Consider the following 21,092-nt stretch of genomic DNA (forward strand, 5'->3'; position numbering starts at 1 on the left):
AAGTGAAAATGTACCGCGGCTTAATAGTGACATAGGGAAAAACATTGTCCTCAAATCTCAAAATGTTGACTTCTTATCTCAAAATGCTGAATTTTAAAGTCAAACTTTTGACTTATTGTGTCAAAATTTTGATTTTTATAGCAAAGGTTTGACTTTTAATGTCAAAAATGTGACATTTTACATCAAGATTTGTACAATGTTTTACCTTAGAAGTTAAAATTCTGAGATCAAATGTCAAATGTTTGAGATAAAAAGTCAAAATGTTAAGATTTGAGGACCCTTTTTTTTCTATGTTCCTATTAAGCCACCGTAGAACTGGGGGCTTAATGGAGGTCCGTTCCGCTACGTCCGAGCTGTGCACTTGTGGCATAGTCACGTATTCCCTGGTAACTGCAGTAGAGTTAGCTTGGCTTGCTTGGCTGTAGGCTAACAGAGGGCGGGACCGATGTCTGGGAGGTATATCCTGGGCCGGAAGAAGGCAATGGCAAACCACTTCTGTAATCTGCCAAGAAAATGACCATGACAGACATTACGAGAACAGATATAGTGCCGGAAGGTGGGACCCGAGGGCCTGAAAGCACTAAACCTACTACCGGGGAAGAGCAACATCCTGTCACCAGAGCTGGTAGAAATGACGTGGCTGCACTAAATCCCACGGGAAGTGCAGAGACCGAGACCACCAGGACCATCAGTGGCAGGATGAACTTCAGTAAGGAACATAAAATAGGAACATGGAATGTCAGAACGATGAACAGAGGTAAACTGGATATAGTTTTCAAAGAGATGGAGAGAACATCAGTTGAGATCTTGGGTATAAGTGAGCTCAAATGGACTGACATGGGCCACTTCCAGTCAAATGGATGCAAGTTGTTCTTCTCTGGACATGAGCGCATCAAAAGAAATGGTGTTGCACTGATCTGTAACAAGACTACATCGGCGAGTGTGTTAGGCTACAACCCGGTGAATGACAGGATGATTTCAATAAGGCTGGATGGTCACCCTGTGAAGACAACAATTATCCAAGTGTATGCTCCAACCCCAGCAGCAAGCAATGAAGACACACAAAACTTCTATGGCAGACTACAAGACCTAGTTGACAGCGTGCCAAGAGGTGATGCACTGGTTATTATGGGAGACTGGAATGCCAAGGTTGGAAAAGAAGCAGTTGCTGGCATCAGTGGGAGACATGGCCTGGGTGAGAGGAACGAGGCAGTTGAACGCATGTTAGATTGCTGCGAGGCAAACCGGCTGGTTATTTCAAACACCTGGGGCCTGTTTCACTAAACTCGACTTACGCACACAGGACTTAATGCTCTGCGGACTCGACTTACACTAAGATGCGTCTTAGTAAAGTACTGTTTGGATCTCGGTTTCACAAAATGTTCTTCACTAAGACGCATCTTAAGATGCGTACATTTTATTTTTGTTGAGATGAACGAGGCTGTGACCTTTGACCCCGAAAAATTTTAACAGTTCATCGCACGAACGAACTTTACAATTGCAAGAATGGGAAAGGTAAATACCAAGTAAAATGCCTTTTGTAATCACAATATTTGGCCAAAACTTATGAAATATTAATATGTTGACGTCAAATAGACGGAGAGATTTCTCATGCAGTTATCGAGACATAAAGTTGTCTCCTTCGTTGTTACTAATAAGCTACAGTGCAGACGTAATGGGACCAAATAGCCTAGTAACCATATTTAGAACTTTAACCGTAACACAGCATAGGCCAAGTGTTAGCAATTATCAGTATAAGGCCTAGGCGTACGAAGTACTATGCTTATGTTTTCTAAATCCGAGTCAGAAAGCCGCTGAGGCTGATCGCGAGGAACCCACACTACAGTCCTCTTCAAGGGCTAGGCTAGTATGGGCTAGCATTACAGTCGTAAGGTAGATCATGGCATGTTTCAAGTGACTACTAATACTATACTAGCCTACGTAGGCTTAGTTATAGTGCAGTGCTATATAGCCTACATGCTACAACTTTACAAAGCCAAAAGCTAGTCTATGGGCCTAGGCTTAGGTAGGCTATGGCGTCAGTGCCCAAGTGGATACTGTGCCTGCTAAGTGGGCCTAGTAGTAGCCTAGACCTACTTACCTTTTGCCGCCATGAATGTTCACGTATGCCAAGCCTATTTACATTAATGCTATTAGGCTGGTACAGAGTAGGCTGTTGAACGTCTATGCCAGTCCCATAAGAAATTAGGCTTTTAGGCTAGTAGTACAGAGTAGGCTGTTGAACGTGTATGCCAGTCCCATAAGAAATTAGGCCTAACCTAGTTGGATAGACCTTACCTGACATTAACAATAACACTAACATTACACCGCTACTCAGATGTTGTATGTCAGTATTACAGTTAGTGGTCAAATCAGAAGAGCACTCATTGTATCTTGTTGCCCTATATATATTCCTCTTCGGGAAAAGGCGAAAACGGGTGTCCTGATTTCTCAGAGGTGGAAACACTGACTTTGGTGGAGTTTGTCTCCACTCACAAGGCACTGCTCTTTGGCACTGGAGGGAAGGGGTCCAGTAAAGAAGAGAAGATGAAGGAAAGGTTTGTGAATTCCACAGCAATCATTTTGTGTTCAAATTGTCTGTATGTTTGTTTGTTTTGCAGCTACAGCTAAGAGATTCCACTACACAAGACTTGGTTTTACAATAGCCTGAGTAGATCCTAACTTTTGTTATTAAAATATCATTTGAAATGTAGGAAGCCATAAAAAAAAATCACTTAAGAATTCAAAAGTTGTCAGATGACTGATCTTGAGTGATATCTTGAACAAATGATGTTTTCCTTTGCTTTCTAATGGATGCCCAGGTTGAAATTTTATATTTCATTATGGAGAGGCCTTCTGTTATCATGTTGTATATATCAGTGTTGGTTTATTTTTTTGTTGGTGCTGGTGCTATTGGATGAAATATAAACATGTATTTAACTTGTTTAACCTTTATCATACTCAACAGAAACTGGAAGAAGGCAGCAGGGGATTAAATATTTCGGTAGCCGTCCTGACCTAGTACGAATCACCAGAGAGAGACTGGATGCAATGCCTTCGAAACATTCAACCTCATGGACTCAACATTCAGGAAGGACATGACTAACCTTTCTTCTGCTTCCGAAATCCTTCCCTCCCCTTCCCCCCTTACTGTCACCCATCTTCTCCTAGCTCTCTTCCACCCTTTTTTTTCACCACACCTTTCTGTCTTTGTCCTTCTCTAGTTTAATCCTACCCTCTTCCCTTAATCACCTCTTTGTCCCTCTACAGTTTATCTCCTCCTACCTCTCCTCTTGCCCTTGTTGGTTTCTTTCTTTTCTTCATCCCTTGTCTACTAATCCTCTAACATTTATCTCTTTTGTGTTTACCCTGCTCATTAACCTGTCTGTATTCTGTCCGTGTATTTGTCCCTTCTGTTACTGTTACTTGTCATTCAGCCTCTGAAGAAGATCTTGCTGGAACGAAGCGTCAGGCCAACTTACTTTTACACATTCTCTTACACGGGCTCTTTAGTTGATAAGCAGTTTGCTAACAGTTTTGTTTAATTTTAACTTTTAGCATTTAAAGAAAATCAAACAAATTGTTTGAAGATACCCATAATAATCCCAAATTGTCAGGCAAAAGTTTCAACAGGTGTTGGGTGAGGATAGGGATGGGAGGTTTTGAGTGGATGGTGGGCTTATAGCTGGGATTTATGGGTGGGGAAAGGTTGGAATAATGTGGAAAGGGTCAGGTGGTTTTGAATGTTGAGACATATATTTATGTATATTTTCAAAGTTAAGCAGAGAGTGCACTACTCGTTAAGCCATAAAGGTTTTTTTTAGAACACTTCCTTTCACAACTCTTTGTATTTGTTTTTATTATTATTATTACCTGAATGTTGTGATAAAACAAATAAATACATTAAATGTGATCTTTCATAGTACTGTCATGTAATATATATGTATAAGGTAGCAGGTTTAGTGGACTGTTAGTGATTAATTAATTTTTGCGTATTCGTACTCTTGATCCATCTTTAACTTTATGGTTAATATATAGTATTTACCCTGAGGGTTACCTGGATACTATTGTTGTTTGTATTCATTTTGGTATACTTGTACTTATATCCTCGCAATGGTAGTTGACTCATTGCATAAGTTGAACCCCTCTTCCCTTGAACAACTGTATATTGTGGTAACATTACAAGCATATGTCAGTTCTAGTATGTGTTACATTAAATTTCCCAATATTGACAGGTGATTTTGAATAAAGGCAAATAAACACAGCTTTTTGTGAGAAGAAACTCGGTTAAATTTGATTGTAATCATGTTTTTGGAATTCAAAATTGCCAGTAAGCCTACTTCAACACTGCCATGGTAAAAGGTAGTTTCCTGAGCAATCTGAGCGGCCATTGTTGTAGTTGATATCGTTCGTGTATGGTGTAATTTGTGCAGACTCAGCAGGTTTAAAATTGGCGCCAATACGATCACATGACTAGAAATACACTAAGATCAGTCCCTAAGTCTCGTCAAGACGAGACGTAGACTAAGTCCCGTTAAGCTACTTAGTGAAGAGTGGACTAAGTCTTGTACGCGACTTAGTGATCTTTGAGAAACCGGCACTTAGTAATTTGTCAGCGAATCTGGTGCACGGGTGTTTGGCCAAAAAGATGGAAGGAATCCATATACATCCCGATTCCGAAGAAAAGTGATCCCCGAATTTGCTAAAACAACCGAACGATAGCACTGATCTCACATGCAAGTAAAGTCATGCTGAAGGTAATTCAACACAGACTAGAGGGATACATGGGACGAGAAATGTCAATCGAACAAGCAGGCTTCCGGAAAGGCAGAGGCACTTGGGACCAAATTGCCAACCTTCGATGGATTCTGGAAAGGTCAAGAGAGTTCCAGCGTCCCGTTTATATGTGCTTCATAGACTACAAAGCTTTTGATTGTGTTGACCATTCAACACTGTGGACCATGTTGACGGAAATGGGAATTCCCAAGCACCTTGTACATTGTGATTAAATCATTATATAATGAGAAGGAAGCGAATGTTCGAACCGAATATGGGGATACAGAAAGTTTCAACATCGGCAAGGGAGTTCGACAGAGGTGTATCCTTTCACCTTACCTTTTCAACCTTTATAGCGAGTACATAATGAGACAAGCCAATCTAGACAATGTAGAGCTATGGGGTGAAGATAGGTGGCAGAAGATTCAACAACCTCAGATATGCTGATGACACTACACTGCTCGCAGAAAGCAAAGAAGACCTCCTTAATCTGATGGAACGTGTGCAGACACATAGCGCTCAGGCTGGTCTATACACCTGAACTTAAAGAATACCAAGGTTATGTGCACAGAGGAGCTGGACGAAATTATTCTGGGTGGAAACAAAGTTGAAATAGTACATGACTTTAACTTTCTCGGTTCTAGAATTGATGACAGTGGTACCTGTAAGGGGGAGATTGTGAGACGGCTAGCTCTTGGAAGAGCTGCTGTGGCGGGGTTGAACAAGATTTGGAAGGACAAAGCAATCTCTATAATAACGAAGAGTCAACTGATGAGAGTACTAGTTTTCCCAGTTGTGCTCTATGGGAGTGAATCATGGACAATAACAAAGGGAATGAGGGAAAGAATAGACAGTTTTGAATTATGGTGCTGGCGCAGGCTATTGAGAGTCCTTGGACTGCACACAGAACGAATATATCGATTATGGAACAAATAAAACCCTCACTTCCACTGGAAGCACAGATTCTGAGGCAGCAACTACATTTTTTCGGTCATATCATGCGAGCGGACGACTCCATGGAAAAATCAATATTGGTGGGAATGGGTGATGGATCACGAAAGAAGGGCAGGCCACGAGCACGATGGATGGATGGTGTCAAGCAGGCCACTGGGTTGACTCTGGATGGACTGCGAGGGGCAACCAGGAGCCGGAAGGATTGGAGGATGAAAGTCATGGTCATCACCAGGGGTCGGACACGACTCAACGGCACAAGGTGACAAGGTGAGAACTGGAATACCTTGGAAATATTATAATTTCTTTCTTGCAGTGACCATGCATCCCTCTCCTTTTTAAATTCATGCAGGGTAGTTCAATTTTTCGTGACCTTGATGTTGTATCACGTTTTAAAAATTACCAATTCTTTCGCCAAAAAAAAATCACTGGTTGCCCCGTGACAAACAGTGATGGAATATATCATATTTTATATAGTATATCGTGCTGGTTTTTCAATGGCGCAAATAAACACTGTATTATCTAAAGGGCAGCATTTTAGTATGAAACCTTTGCCAAACTGCTTTGATGTTTACTAGTATTGTCAAGTTTTGATAACTAATACAGACAGTTGGCACGTGTTTGCTATAATGTAATTCCATGTCCCGTTTCATATAGTATTGACTAGGATATAGGCTACGATCATTCAGAAATTGTCTCAATTGGCTGTCCTAAACTGTCGTCTGCTGAATATGCATACAATTCAACGACAGCATATTCTCCAATACGCCGCAGTAAGTTGCATAGAAAGAGAGGGAAGGGGTAGGAATACCACACTGAAATGGGAAGCACCCCAGCCTAGAACTGAGATTCTCTAAACAAGTTTACTTAAGATTTTGTGTTTTACAATTTCGGTCGAAGGTCAGACCGTCATATGGAACGTGTATGTCGTATTTAATGAATACTCATGTCCATTTGTTTCAACATAATATTCCGATGTGATATACTTGTGTTGTGTTTGAAGTTGTACTACAAAAATATTCTTCAAATGATGCACCCTTTTGCAACTAAAATCCTTTACCCAAAGCCCCTACCCACCCCCCCCCCCCAAAATCTAAGAAGTAAGGGAATAGAAATGATGTTGTATTGCATGATGTTTTAAATCTATACGATTAACTTGAAGCAGCTTTTTGCGTCCTTTTCTATAACTTTCTTAACCTAATTGACACTACGATGCCAAAGCGACATATATAACTAGCTTATCTATTCAAATCCAACTTCAAATGGTGGAATGAAAGTCGAAGAAATGTTCAACTTTTAACGTTTTTTGTTGTTGATATTTTCCGTTAGGGTCGCAATAAACCCCGCCTATCATATGACTATTTAAATTCTATGAGCGACATGTTAATAGCCTCTCGCTGTAGATCGCGGGAAAATTGAGCTGTGCAAGTGACTTCCAAGTTGGATTTTATTTGCTATGCTTGGCGAACTGATAACGTAACACAGGCTAACATTCCAGTCTAATAACCTTGAAAGGTAAAGAAGTGGGCAGTGACGAAAAATGAACGGCAGTCTTAGTGAAGGGCGGATTTTCACGTTAGTATAGAGCGGATTTTCAAAGGATCTATTTTAAGCCCCGGCTCATAAATAAACATGTTAGCTAATCCCTGATTGGTTGATTTCAAACTAGTGGACTTTAGGAACTGTATGTGATCAATTTTAAATGAGGATTTCGTAGGAAGACACTTTACTCCTTATCTGCAGAAGTCCGTAATTACTCGCCAATTAACGCTCTTGACAGGGGAAAAAACTTGGCTTATTTCTTAGTTTGCTCTTTTGTGATGAATACATGTAAATACTCGACGGATATGTATAAAAGTGGGAAAACGGCGACAAAATGTAAGAAGCTGCTAAATTTTCATACTGTTCGGATATTTAGTTCATAATCCACTCAATATTCCTTACTGACATGATATTCAACATATATATAAACATCTGAGAACTGTTATTAACATAACATTATAGTTAGAACAATGAATTATTTACTCTTAGAGAAATAAATTGATCAGTTCATGCATGAAAATATTTATTTGTTTACAGAAAGATATTTTACAATTTACGATTTTACAACGGGTGGATTAAAGGTGACAATCCATGTTTTCGCCGACATGTGTAAGTGTTGTATTTATGACAACCCAAAAATTAAGTGGAGAAAAAGCGAGGGATCATTCTTTCATCATAACACTTCGTCCCGACAGTAGCCCCAGTTTTTTCCCTATGTCATTAGAAGCAACAAGTCTAAAACTCACACTATCTACTACATGGCTATAAACTCAGCATACATTACATACAGGGGCGTATCCAGGATTTTCCAATAGGGGGCGCCAGGCATGAATGATCGCCGTCCTGGGGGATGGGTCTAAGGGGAGGGGTGTACAATTTTTGCTTTCAAAGAAGGGCTGAAATGCAAAATGGTGTCATATGCATGGGCGGCGATCCGTACTTCCGAGTGGGGGGGGATATGATCTTGTTGACTATCTAAGCGTAGCGCCACCATGCGTTGGCGCGAAGCGTACAAGAAAATTTTGGTATTAACAAACCCTCTAGATGGCCGGAAACGGCACTTCCCGAGGTTTCCAAGCGGCATATACCCAACTTTAAAATAGGGATGTCATGTCCGAAATATCTCATAATCAGGATCCAAAATACTTTTTTTTTAATTTCGGGTGATATTTTGGGAAAATTGCCCCTGTCAATCTTGTTTCAGGCGCAACGTTAGAATGTTCGAGAGCTCTGTTATATTATTCGATGAAGAAATTGGCCTCATGCAGGCTATTATAGGCCTATACACATGCAATACACAATTACACATAGTTACATTCCTAGGTACCGATTGCTAGGGCATCCAGGTGAAACGTGTATTAAGCATTACCCTGGTTACATGAGATTCTCAGCTGTTCGAGGGAACATGTACGTGTGTAGGCCTACTATAGGGCCTATATGAATACTATGAGGGTGCATATATGTACTATATCAATACCGTGGGCGCAATAGTACATTTTGTTGTTATAGGGCCAATGAAGCCTACAGTCAACTATTTTTGCTTTATAAAGACGCTTTATTTGAAAAGATCGCACTGCGTTTATGGTAGGCGAGAAATGAAGCTAAAAAAGAGCCGTACATTAACGAAGATAAATGTAGGCATGAAAATATTCTTATCCCTGGCATTTGGTGGGGGGGGGGGGGATATGGTGCATTACATCCCCTCTACCCATTTTCATGGGGGGATATATCCCCCCTCCACCCAGGATCGCCGCCCATGGCCATATGTGATCCATTTTTCGACCTTAATAATAAGCAACATTTCCAGTAAATATGGACACAAAATGCACAATTTAGTATGGCTGGCATGTAATTTAGTGTTTATAGTGATAATACAAACACAATTACCATCTATGTTTCTAAAACTATTATGCCGCCAAACTTCGCCAGAACCTTTTTTTGGCAAACAAAAAATAAAGCATACGGGAGGGGGGGGGGGGGTTGAGCGATCACCGACATCTCACATAAAGGTCGTCATCTTTTTTTTTTTTTTTTTTTTTTTTTTTTTTGCTAAACTTTTTTTTTTTTGGTGACGGCCAATAGGGGGGCGCGCGCCTGTTGCGCCCCCCCTGGATACGCCCCTGACATATGAAACATTTCACAGATTATTGTTTCTTGTCTGCTTATAAATGCAATTCAAAGTTCAGTTAATTGTTTGCTATCGATTGCTAGCTATGTTTACTTTCGTTTTTCAAGTTTAAAGACTATTTGTTGTGTGGGTGGTTGAAGATATGATTAGCTGTGTACAGAGACTTTAGTTATCGTAAAGGGAAGAAAAGGCGATGTAGTATAATAAGACTAAATGAATGCACGGATTCTACCAACGTTCCGAGATAAAATCACAACGGAAGGATCGTACCTCAATTACACATCATACAGGCCATCGAAACTTTTGCTGGAGTTAAGCTTAAGTAAACGCAATTTAACATAACGCATTTAACGTTAGGATCTTACTTTGGGCGTTTTTTAAGCGATGTATACACGGAGACCTCTGAACCATACTAAATATCGTAATATAAATATCGAATAAATATGGAGAGACTTTGTAGAAAACTTAGGGCTCTTTTTATATGTTCTGTTGTCATTCTAACGTTATTTGTGCTGTTACAGCGCAGTTTGAGAACAACATCAAGGATTAAAACGGCAGCTGAAATCAAAAAAGTTGTTACTGACCTTTACGTTTACAACATACAAAAAGCAAAGGATCGTGTGTTTGATGTACGTAAAATGTGCGATAAAATATGTGACAGGTAAGCGGCATTTCTCTTATGTATATGCTATATACGTTGCTTTGCTACATGTCTCAATTAGAGACTAACTAAGATCGTGAAAACGTATACGTTAGTCAATTTTTTAAATAAATTGGAGGTAAATTATAAAAATAAAGACTGCCAATATAAATAAACAACTAGTTGTTTAGAACCTAGTTTTTCTAGCCAACTTTCTTAACGAACGCTGAGGAAATATGAATCCAACCAACGGTTGGGCATATATTGACCAATTACTGTTCTGTAATGGTTTTACTCGTAGTTTGGATATTATACAGGCAATACATAGTAACTTATAAATTACCCAAGTCGCCTGTTGGGCAATGTTTATCATTCGTTGGCGAAATATTGAATACGCATACTTAAATGTCTGGGCATCCTTTACTCCTAATTGGGCAACATATGTCAATTTATTGGTAGATATTTCGACATTATTTTGGCACTTTTTCTCCCTTTATTGTGTCATGGATAGTTCATCAATATATTCATAACGATCTATACAGATATTTTGAAGCCCCTGTTTTTACTGACCACAAACAAAGCTGTTGAATGATATAACTTAAAATAGGTGAATTGGCACCACCAAGGGTGAACATGGAAAGGTCAGAGGATGGTGGACAACTATAAAATTAAACAAACCCAAAAGACAGATCTAGCATCACAGTATATTGAATAATGATTTATTGAACAACTCGAGGAAAATAAGTACAATTGTATAACTTCATATCCGTGATAGCAATGACAAAACAAAAGGTTTGTATACGCTGTCAAAGAAGTTAGTTGCCTGAAATGCTATCGTAGCATGCTTCTCGTCCACTCATTGATATTGTAGCACGCTACCCTCGTCTAACCATTGTCATTACAGCATGCTACTCTCGTCCAATCATTGTCATCGTAACATGCCTCTCTCGTTCACCTATTGCTATTGTAACACGCTACTCTCATCCACCCATTGATTCTCCTGCCAAATGTGTTTATGTTACTTTGTCGGTTTTTTTCTCAAGTCAAGAAAATACAAGCATTACAACCCCATTAAATTAACAGTTAAAGGATCCTGAATCAGAACCTGATATTTGGGCGCAAGTCTAGAGTTGCATTGAAGGATGACCACATGGCGGATGTCCATACTAATTCACTAATTATAACTAATATACTAATTCAATAATATAAAACAAACGCAAAAGTTTGCAATTTAAGCACATATATCATGTCTCAAGAGGTTTAATTACAATGTGGTTTTGTCAGAACAAGGTTGGTTAACTAAGACCAGATCATTGTGATGCTAAACCAAAGCTAGGGGTACCATCATCATGTCATATTAGTACTCTATGTACAGATTTGTAAATTGTTCAATTGATTTTGTAAGACGTTATTGTGATGGTGTTATAAACAAAATCTATGTACACAAAGTATTTTTAGCTGATAAAGTATGAAGTACACACATAACCTTGGATGAATAAACCAAGTTAGCTGATATCATGCTTCACTTAAGTCTTTTTGAAAGCTAAGTGATAGAACAAAAGAAGTAAAAATTGATGATCTGTTCTTAAACAACATTTACACTATAAGTTTTGTTTCTGAACATACCACTTTCAAGATGTAATGGATGATATAAGTACAATGAAAAGTTAGGAATAAGAAAACTACTTTAAATCTGATGCGATTAATGCCTTTTAGAGTTCCTGTTTGCATCAGTATAGTCAGAGATCACCATAAGTATCAAAGACTCCTGATAACTGTCTCTTTGTATAAGCTTCAATACTGTTAATAAATCCATGTGTATCATCAGCTATTCTCTTTGTAATTGGAGAAGCTTTGCCTGATGATTTCCGTCTAGTAATCAATATAGCCGCTGATTCAGTATTGTTTCATATTCCAAGTCTTCTTCATCTGCATCTGCATCACTGCTGGGTGAAGCTAGCCATTTTCATTGTCATCGCTTTAGTCTATGTCAGGCATATTGCTTGTCTCGTGTTGATATTGAGAAACTCCTATGACTGGCTCCTGCTGAGAAGAAGGCTTTGTCAATAGATGTTTCTTCAACATAAAAATAATGTATATTGTATTCATAATTACGATCGATTGACCAGTATCAGTATCAACCACGCGCAACGTAGATTAATACTGTTAGTGGCTGCTCTAAGGCCTAGCCTAACGTTAGGCCTATGATATTTGCCAGTAAGCTAGGCTAAGTAGTAAGTAGGCTAGTAAAGAACTAATACGTAGACTAGAAAGGTGTACTTTAATATATGTCATGCACGGTCATATGGCGTCAAGCTAGCTCCCAATGCCTTATGTTAGTCATGTAAGCAATATTAGTCATACTAACATTAATTAAACTCTTGATTCATTAGTTGCAGCTACCATAAAAATTTAGCCATATGCTAGGCCTCACTTGGACCTAGGTCCTAATTAAGTTCCGTTTGACCAAACTAGTATCGTTACTCGTTATACTTTTTGGCCTAACCTTACGCTATCATTGTGTGTACCCATATTTACATCCTATTCATATATTCGTCATTTTTTTACCATTTAACAGTAGCCTACATCCGTATCTCGTGTATCATCGTGTATATCACCTCTTCAATCCCCCCCCCCCCCTTCCTCACTGTCCATTTTGTAGGGTTCTTCGATAGGCCTGCCAATCTTCTATATTTCATCTACAACCGTGCATGTAAGTATGAGCTATGCAACGATACGTGTACACACACACAAATGTATGGGCAAAAAGTTCATCGTTCCTTCGTAGACGTTGGGTATATTTATTAACTTTGCACAGCTGTTTACTAAGTTCTTTGTCACTATAAGTTGGTCAACGATTAGAGCAGTGATAATGTCCAATTTTATATATACATATAGGTTGCGGGTAAAACAGGATCAGGCGAGAAAAGGAGAAGCAGGCTCTGTCCAGGTGCAATATATGCTATGCACTATAAATGGGTATACAAATATCAACGTGCGGGACCAACTAAAGACTAAATGCCTGTCTCAAAAAATTACCTTACATACTAGAAACAATTAGCATAAACAAAACCACACCATTTTAAGACACGACAAAAGTGCATTTAGGATAGGCCTAACACACAGGACAATATTTAAAAGGTCTATGCTAGCTCCTCCCACGCTTATTGTTACGCTAGACATTCCTTCTGCTGTTGTTATTGTTGCTGTTGTTTAAATGTTGTTATGGCCTAGTATGACATGTTTAAAGTTCACTACAAATTTCGCAAGGAAAACTTGTGTTGAAATGTCATCTGTTGTTATAAAACTAAAAGAATGTTTTTGGTTAGGTTATAAGAATTTACAAAACAAAATTAACATTTCGACACACTGAGGAGTCGCCATCATTATTAACCGAACCTTCAAGGAGCATTCCAGAGGTTGGCCATATTTCAAAGGTGAATCGTGAAGACCTAAATAGCTATCTACAAACAGTAATATAGTTCTTAATTTTATCTTGGCTTAAACATTTGAAAACCCGAATTCTGCATTATGTCGCCCTTTAACACAAAAACCATAACATGTTAGACCCATGTTTGACTATCGTGAAGCTCGTAACAGCGTGCATCTACCCATAAAGTATACTAAAGACATGTATACCCGAAGGCATGCAGACGTACACACCTGTACTGCTTACATTTGTACAATTAGCTGTCGTGACCATATTAATACTTGTATACTTTAACTATTAACAATTTCCACATCTGGAACAGGTTGATCCAAATTAGCATTTTATATATATATATATATATATATATATATGTTGATACTAGATGAAACTAGTGGAACACTAGTTGTTGTTACTCGGAGTTTCACGCGTTATAGCGATCGTCAGACAACAATATATATATATATATATATATATATCCAAACAAAACTAAAAAGATCAACTAACCTGTTGCAAATCAATTCAATAACCCAAATCATTCAATTGAGAATTTGCCTGTTACTGTCATTGACCAAAACGATTTTTGGACAGATAAATCTGGAAAAGGAAAAGAACATTTCTGAGAACTAAACCTAAAGACCACGTCACCATTCGGTTTAAACATCAGAAACGATTTGCCTTGCCAGATAAACCAAAGCAATTCCTTTGAAATTACAACGGAATCGGATTGAAATAACCCGACACGGATTAAAAAAATCGGATTTTCCATAACTTCTTCTAAATCCAGCAGAAATCAGTAAGTCGCTTTGACTTTACAAACATGCCGACACTCTTTTTTATAGAGTAGTTTCAATTCCTGGTACTCCTTGTCACTTTCGGTAATCATGCACTGAAGGAGACCTAGTTTTGCTCGAAAGCTCAGCAAAAACCGAACATTGGCTGTTTTACCTCCAATTACTTACCTAATTTAATTATTGTGTCTCACTAGAGTGTTAAAGCCGTCCGTTATTCATATACATATATATATATATATACATGTATGTATGTATATATATATATGTATATATATATATATATGTATATACATATATATATATACATACATATATATATATATATAAATAAATATATATATATATATATATATATATATATATATATATATATATATATATATATATATACCACTTAATCCAACCTTTGGTCGACAACTGTCAATTCTCTCCAAAGTCGTAAATGGACAGTGGATTTTTCGATGGTGCGAGAAATTCAAAAACAGGTGGGTTGACTCATTAAATTATTTGTCGAGGATTGCTTTGCACAATTTGGGCTCATGAAACGATACAATGTTATAAATTCCATACACACATACAATACAAGAACACCAAACATTAAAGTAGGTCCTGTCTTTTGCAAACACAATTACATTACTTCCTCTAAGAAACAATCAAGCTTACCATGCAAAAGTAAAACAAGGAAGGCAGACAAACCATAACAAACAACTTGTTTCCCTTTTGAAAACAACCAAACAACAATCATGATAAGACATTTCAAGGCAGTTGAAGTTTGAAACATACATAATACCTCCACTTTTTCTAAAGTCAAAAACATGAGTGTGAATACATCTTGATCTTAGTGATCTTGAACCGAGGGAGAAATAGATTTCTTAGTTAAGTTGACTAGCCTAGCTACTTCAGCACAGTGCAACAGAAATATATGGCAGTTAAGAGCTCTCCGATGGTGAGGAATGGGAACAAGTAGCTATTATTATTTCTACAATTTCCATTTTTTTACTTATGACATGCACACAGCCCCCCCCCCGACCCCCCCCCCCCGACAAGTAAATTGTTTTGTTTCACATAAGTGTAAAAATTGTGCACCAAGTGGCTCCATGTAGGTTTTCATGTTGAAAAATCTCCAGGCTCTGAGAGGGAATGTACCATCCTCAGAACCCCATTACATGCTGCGTTAACACGCGGAGGTACACATTCAAACATTCCCAAAGGAAAGCATGCGTATGCCCATAGAGAAGAGTGTTACAATCTCATTATAGTATGCATTCAATCTTGATAAGGAAGATTAAAAGTCTCTTTGAGGAACTATGATGAGCATAAGATCACACTGACAAATGTAAATATATCCCCTACTGCCAAGTAACTCACATCAGGATGTGATAAGGAAAGTTAAAAGTCTCTTCGAGGAACTATGCCATCAGGATGTCAGTACAAGAGATCGAAGAAAATTGGCAGTCGACCATATTGGGGGCAATGCAGAATATATCGTATGCAACACAAGGTTTTGAAGCAGTCTACTTATTCTGGCTGAAGGTCTTTCTAGAGTGCTGTTTTGGCTCACCCCAGTGATGTCGGAGTATAAGATCACACTGATAAAATGGAAAGATATCCCTTACTGCCAATATACTTTGCACTCACATGTTGCCTAGAGTAGCTGACATAAAGATCCAGCATGAACTGTCACTTTCCAGAGACCAGAAATGAAATATTTATATTATGAAAATCAAAACATAACTTTTCTTTTAAGTTGGCTTGTTCAATTTAAAACAATTACAAGGCAGTGATAGTTAAGTTTTAAATAATCATACTGAAACGTACCAAATAAATTTATATAAACCCAATTGATACCAGAGAATTAATATTGCCTCTTATGCAATACCAGATATGAAAATGCTTAAAATATGCAGCTATATGCAGATATAAGTTAACAAAATATTTGGTTTTATACAACATAACTTTTGGAGTACCATCTAGCAGTTTAGTTTAATATCTAAATACAATAATAGAGAAAAAAAAATAACCTTCTTGAAGGTGAGTTAGAAACTTGATAACACATTTGGGGATGTATGTGATCACTTTATATTAAAATGTGCATTGGAAGTTATATATTACAGCCTGTGTTTTATATGGTTGTGGAGATAACCCCCAGTAGAAATTATGCTTCACTCATGCCAAGAGTAAGGACTACATTTACATATCTGTGTTGCATTAAGTTTTATTAGTGTTTGTGTCAATTGTTTCAGTAGCGTATGATACAACTATTGACAGCTTTGAAATGAGGGTATACCTATCAAACTTTTCCATAAAACACTTAAAAACTGAACTCCTCTTAATGACCCAATTTGAAATCACTAACTTACACGTCATTCAACTTCAACACTTGGTTAATGGTTGAAGAACACATACTAAACAGAAGGGAGTTAGACACAAAATTAATTGCGCTCTCCGAAACAAGGACAAGCATTTGCATTGTGTGATAGGTACCTATGAGTGGTCGAAAAATATTGTTCAAATATACGTGGACACCAAATTGTCGACGTAATGTAGAATTCCACGAAATGGCTCAATTTTTACCATGGAATATCGACCAAAGTATACATTTAGCGATACACACACACACACACACACACACATATATATATATATATAAATATATATATACATATATGTATATATATATAAATATATATGTATATGTATATATAAATATATATATATAAACATATATAAATATATATATATATATATATATGTGTTTATATTGAACAAGGGTTTGTTATACCACAAAACAGCAAACCTACGAAAATGACCGCCTTGAAAGATTTTTACATAAAAAAGTTTGCACGGTATAACCACGTGATATATCGTATGTTTTTGAGAAGGGCTTTAACATGTCTGATGAAAAAAATGTTTTCGAAATGTCATTCCATGTACAACTTTTCCATCTTGTTTTATTTCTGTTTTCCGTCTTGTATACCCTGATACCACAAAACTGCGTATACTGTGTATATTAATTTGAGCCTCATGTTAACCATTTTTTTACGTTGTACGTAGAATTATTTTTCTCTGACTCTATCTTTCAGAACTATGCAAACCTGTTTTTCTACGGATATCACTATTTTCGTCTATAAAAACGCTGAGCCAAAACAAATGTTATTCGAACAAACCTTTGACAAATGGAAGCGCAAAGAGGAGGGATTTTCTAGTAAAAGAAAACAGTGTCCCATTAACGAAATAGACTCATCGTTCGAAACATTGACAATGCAGCCGAAATGTGCAATAGTAGGAAATAGTGGAATACTCTTAAAGAGTAAATGCGGCAATGAGATTGACAAGCATAATTACGTCATGAGGGCGAATATGGCGGAAACAGAAGGCTTCAGTGATGACGTAGGCAACAAGACAACGCTAATGATGATCAACTGTGAGATGACAACTAAAATATTCAACGATACCATTTTTCCTGATAACAGTACGGTCTATGACTCTATAATGGATAATCTTCGATCGTTAAATGATAGTATTCTTTGGTTTGCAAAAGGATTGCCACATGGGAGTCCATTTTCGAAACAGCTTCATGATATAGCTGGATACGTTAAGAAGAAGAACTTAAATACCAGGTTTGCGTTCAGCTACAAGACTGCTGGCGGTTTAGCTAAGAAGTAAGTATACACACTTATGATGTCTCAGTTTTCACGTATTCAAAAGTGCTATATATGACAGACTCGGCCTTTATGCAACGTTTCAGCATGAATGCTCGAAATGTGACAATATGTTGCCTCTGTCATTGTTGGGAAAGGTGGTAAGGTATTGAAACCTGAGTGTATTTCTTCATTTAATTTTGTATTATGTGAACAGTAACCTTCAAGGTTTTCCAATTCAATTCAGCGTCTCGAAATTAAACCCTTTATATTGTTTTGGACACATGTGAAATTTGTATTACCAAAGTGATCTGAACAAGGTTTCATATGTAAAAGACGCCGGGGTGTGCTCAAAATACATGACGGTGCCTGATGCAGTTTTTAGGTATGGATATGATATTTAACCTAAAGGCTCGTGGTTGCGGGTACACGTGTCTTGTTATGTATTGTATAAGGGGAGAGTGTAACCCTTCACTGTTGCACAACGCAGGGCCATCTCTACTAGCGTGATTGGGGCGGGGGGGGGGTAGGGGGTTCTGGAAAACCTGCTCAACATAATTATGCTTGTCCTTACAAAAGGTCTTGCATTTCCCATAACCCATACTCGTAGCTTAAGCGAAGCTGACACCGTCCTATGTAAAGATAAAGAATCAAGTCAACCATGTGCACTTTCATAAGTTTGCTTCTACATAAATAACTCTGAATGGAACTATGTGTAGTTTGAGTGTAAGAATAAATACGCCATGATCCCCATCGGTATGTCCTGAACGCACACCGCACAACCCATAACGCACACCGCACAACTCACAGCGCACAACGCACACCGCACACCGCACAACGCACACCGCACAAGAACGTTTTCACGTACTGCATTCCTTTGCTGGCAAACAATAAAGAAACATTTGAGGTTAAGTTTTTAATAACGAGTATTGTAATCATTGAATAAAGCCACATCAGCCCAATACAACGCATTCAATGTTATCATATGCTGAGGTGAATAAAGCACTTGCTGCTGATATTTTCTACAGATTAGGTAATAACACACTTCCTTAAAATACATAAAGCAATGACATTTACATTTTGTATTGTTACTTGAAAACTCCACATCAATATCGTGTCCCTATAACTGAAGTGTTACCCATTCGGAGTAATTACTCAACCTCCTCCTCCAATGTTACTCCAGTGATTCCCTCGAAAAAAGGGGTCTGTGATGTCCCCTCATAGTACGGTCTTTCGTTGATAAAGACACCAAATGTGTAGCATGTGGAATGCTTGTTTACCTGTCGATGTTTCAGATATTGTCACAATATCATTGGGTAAAAGAACATTAACGCTTGCAGCGCAATGACATCGACAGCAAGATTCACTCGATTGTTCGATGCATTCACAAACATTACCCAAAATTTGAGTAACTTATATCTCGTCATATAAAATGTTATGATAATGTGATTGTGGCCTAAGGATACAGACAGATTATAGCAGTTTATTGAGCAAAGAACTACAACCGCTGGAATTTAACTTTCAGTGTGACTTTTAAGGGATTATTCACTCTCTAAATATGGATCCATATCATCTATATAAAAGTTCTTGTTACTTGTTTTCTTTTCGCAAACTAGAAATATTGGAACGAGGCATATGTGAAGCACCAAGAAAATATCGCTCATGGCATTAACCAATAGATAAGTCCAATTACAAACCGCTCTAATTGCCGTGTCCGCGATGAACAGTTACATATCAAGGATCAAATGAACAACAAAAAGGAGACGCTTGTTTTTTTTTTGTAGAAAAAAAGGGTTATTCTTTGTTATTGAATTTTACGCACTATACATCCAAACCATACATGATCATGAACACAGCGAGAGGCCGTTCCTGGTCGGTAGGGCAGGGTTTTGTTTAATATGGGTAGATCCTCCAGTTTCTCCTGTTGCTGTGTTGCACCGTATTATTTGTGTTTGTTCTGTTGTGAAAAAAACTTGTTTGGAGGAATAGATGTGATGTGGTGTTTAGGGGGAAATTTGCCAGTTGACAGGCAGTCCTGGAGGCGGTAAAGTCTGACATTCGCCTTCAGGTTGAAGGCAATTTTCGCCGTTTATTTGGGGCTGCCTTTTTTGGACGCTGGTGTGCTGGGTAGGGGGTGTTTCGTTTCGCTGCGTGCTGGTCGTCCTTTTGTAGTTTTTTGAATGTTTGAGTTGGTGGTTGGGGGTTTGTCACTGCAGGTCGGTGGGCGTATTTACTTTTTTGGCTCGCTGGACTTGAGTTTCGTTTGTCAGAATGGGAAGGTTCGGTAGAGCCGTTTGGCCGTGACGTTTTGGATCCCGCATGGCGGGTCAAGAAAAAAAAGCACACAGAGAGGTATATGCGAGGCACTGTAAAGTACTGTGTATTAGTTTATTACATTATAAAACATGTATGTAATGCATTGGGCATTACGATAGTTAACCAAACTTGACGTTGGGAAACCCGATTATCTGTAGTTTCATTTCTCAACGTACTCAGGTAATCCTTTAAAGGTCAAGTGACACGTAACAGATTTCCTTCAAACTTACACAAATTGAAAAGCTACATATCAAAACCCTATATTCCAAATTTGGAGTTCCACAATTGTTTCTTTGCTGTTTTAATTAAGTTAATAACCAAGCTAAATCCGAAAGATAATGACGTCACGGGGGGAACCGCCAATGTTACCAAAACTAAGTATGCTTAATATGCTAACCGAGATCAAAGCCGTAAACAATACGTCACGAACAGTAAACAAAATATCAGATGAGAATGGGTGCACAACAGTACAAGAAAGTTTCGTGTTCGTCAAACACTGTATACAGCGATAGCTTAGTACCAGTGCACTCAGCCAGCCTAGCTGCCTATAAGTAAAGATTGGCTTGGACCTTCGAGCGAATCTTATGTGTGCAGTGCGCCCTTCACCAGTTAAAGTTTCGATTCCTATCGCCTATCCGCGCAACTTGGACTCGGAACACCAACAGCTCGCCGTCTACAAGACAATGCCGTTCCTTCTCTATTTGGAGAAAGTATCTTCAAATCTCGAGGAGATATAGAAACAAGTAGACCAGTAGTTGCGAAGCTGGATCGGAAAAAGAGTAAGTGTATTTTCTGGCCTAGGCCTACTACAACAATGACTAACTTGGTATTATTACTATCTTACAGTAGGCTAATTCTTATAATTTCGTTCAGTTAG

General features: G+C 38.2%; 1 protein-coding gene across 3 annotated transcripts in view; it reads left to right on the plus strand.

The window, feature by feature from the left end:
- Nucleotides 1-21,092, plus strand: part of LOC139977139 (alpha-2,8-sialyltransferase 8B-like) — a 40,799-nt gene that overhangs the window by 12,612 nt on the left and 7,095 nt on the right. The window contains exons 1-2 of one of the 3 annotated variants that reach the window (XM_071986252.1): nucleotides 5,712-5,997; nucleotides 17,342-17,920. In XM_071986252.1, the coding sequence (XP_071842353.1) occupies nucleotides 5,858-5,997; nucleotides 17,342-17,920 (719 nt within the window). In that variant the 5' untranslated portion in view covers nucleotides 5,712-5,857. Of the gene's footprint in view, nucleotides 1-5,711; nucleotides 5,998-9,542; nucleotides 10,059-17,341; nucleotides 17,921-21,092 lie in introns of those variants that run through there. The other 2 variants (XM_071986250.1, XM_071986251.1) reach the window with 2 other exon arrangements.

The sequence above is a fragment of the Apostichopus japonicus genome, chromosome 12 (assembly GCF_037975245.1).
Source record: "Apostichopus japonicus isolate 1M-3 chromosome 12, ASM3797524v1, whole genome shotgun sequence".
NCBI classification, from domain to species: Eukaryota; Metazoa; Echinodermata; class Holothuroidea; order Aspidochirotida; family Stichopodidae; genus Apostichopus; species Apostichopus japonicus.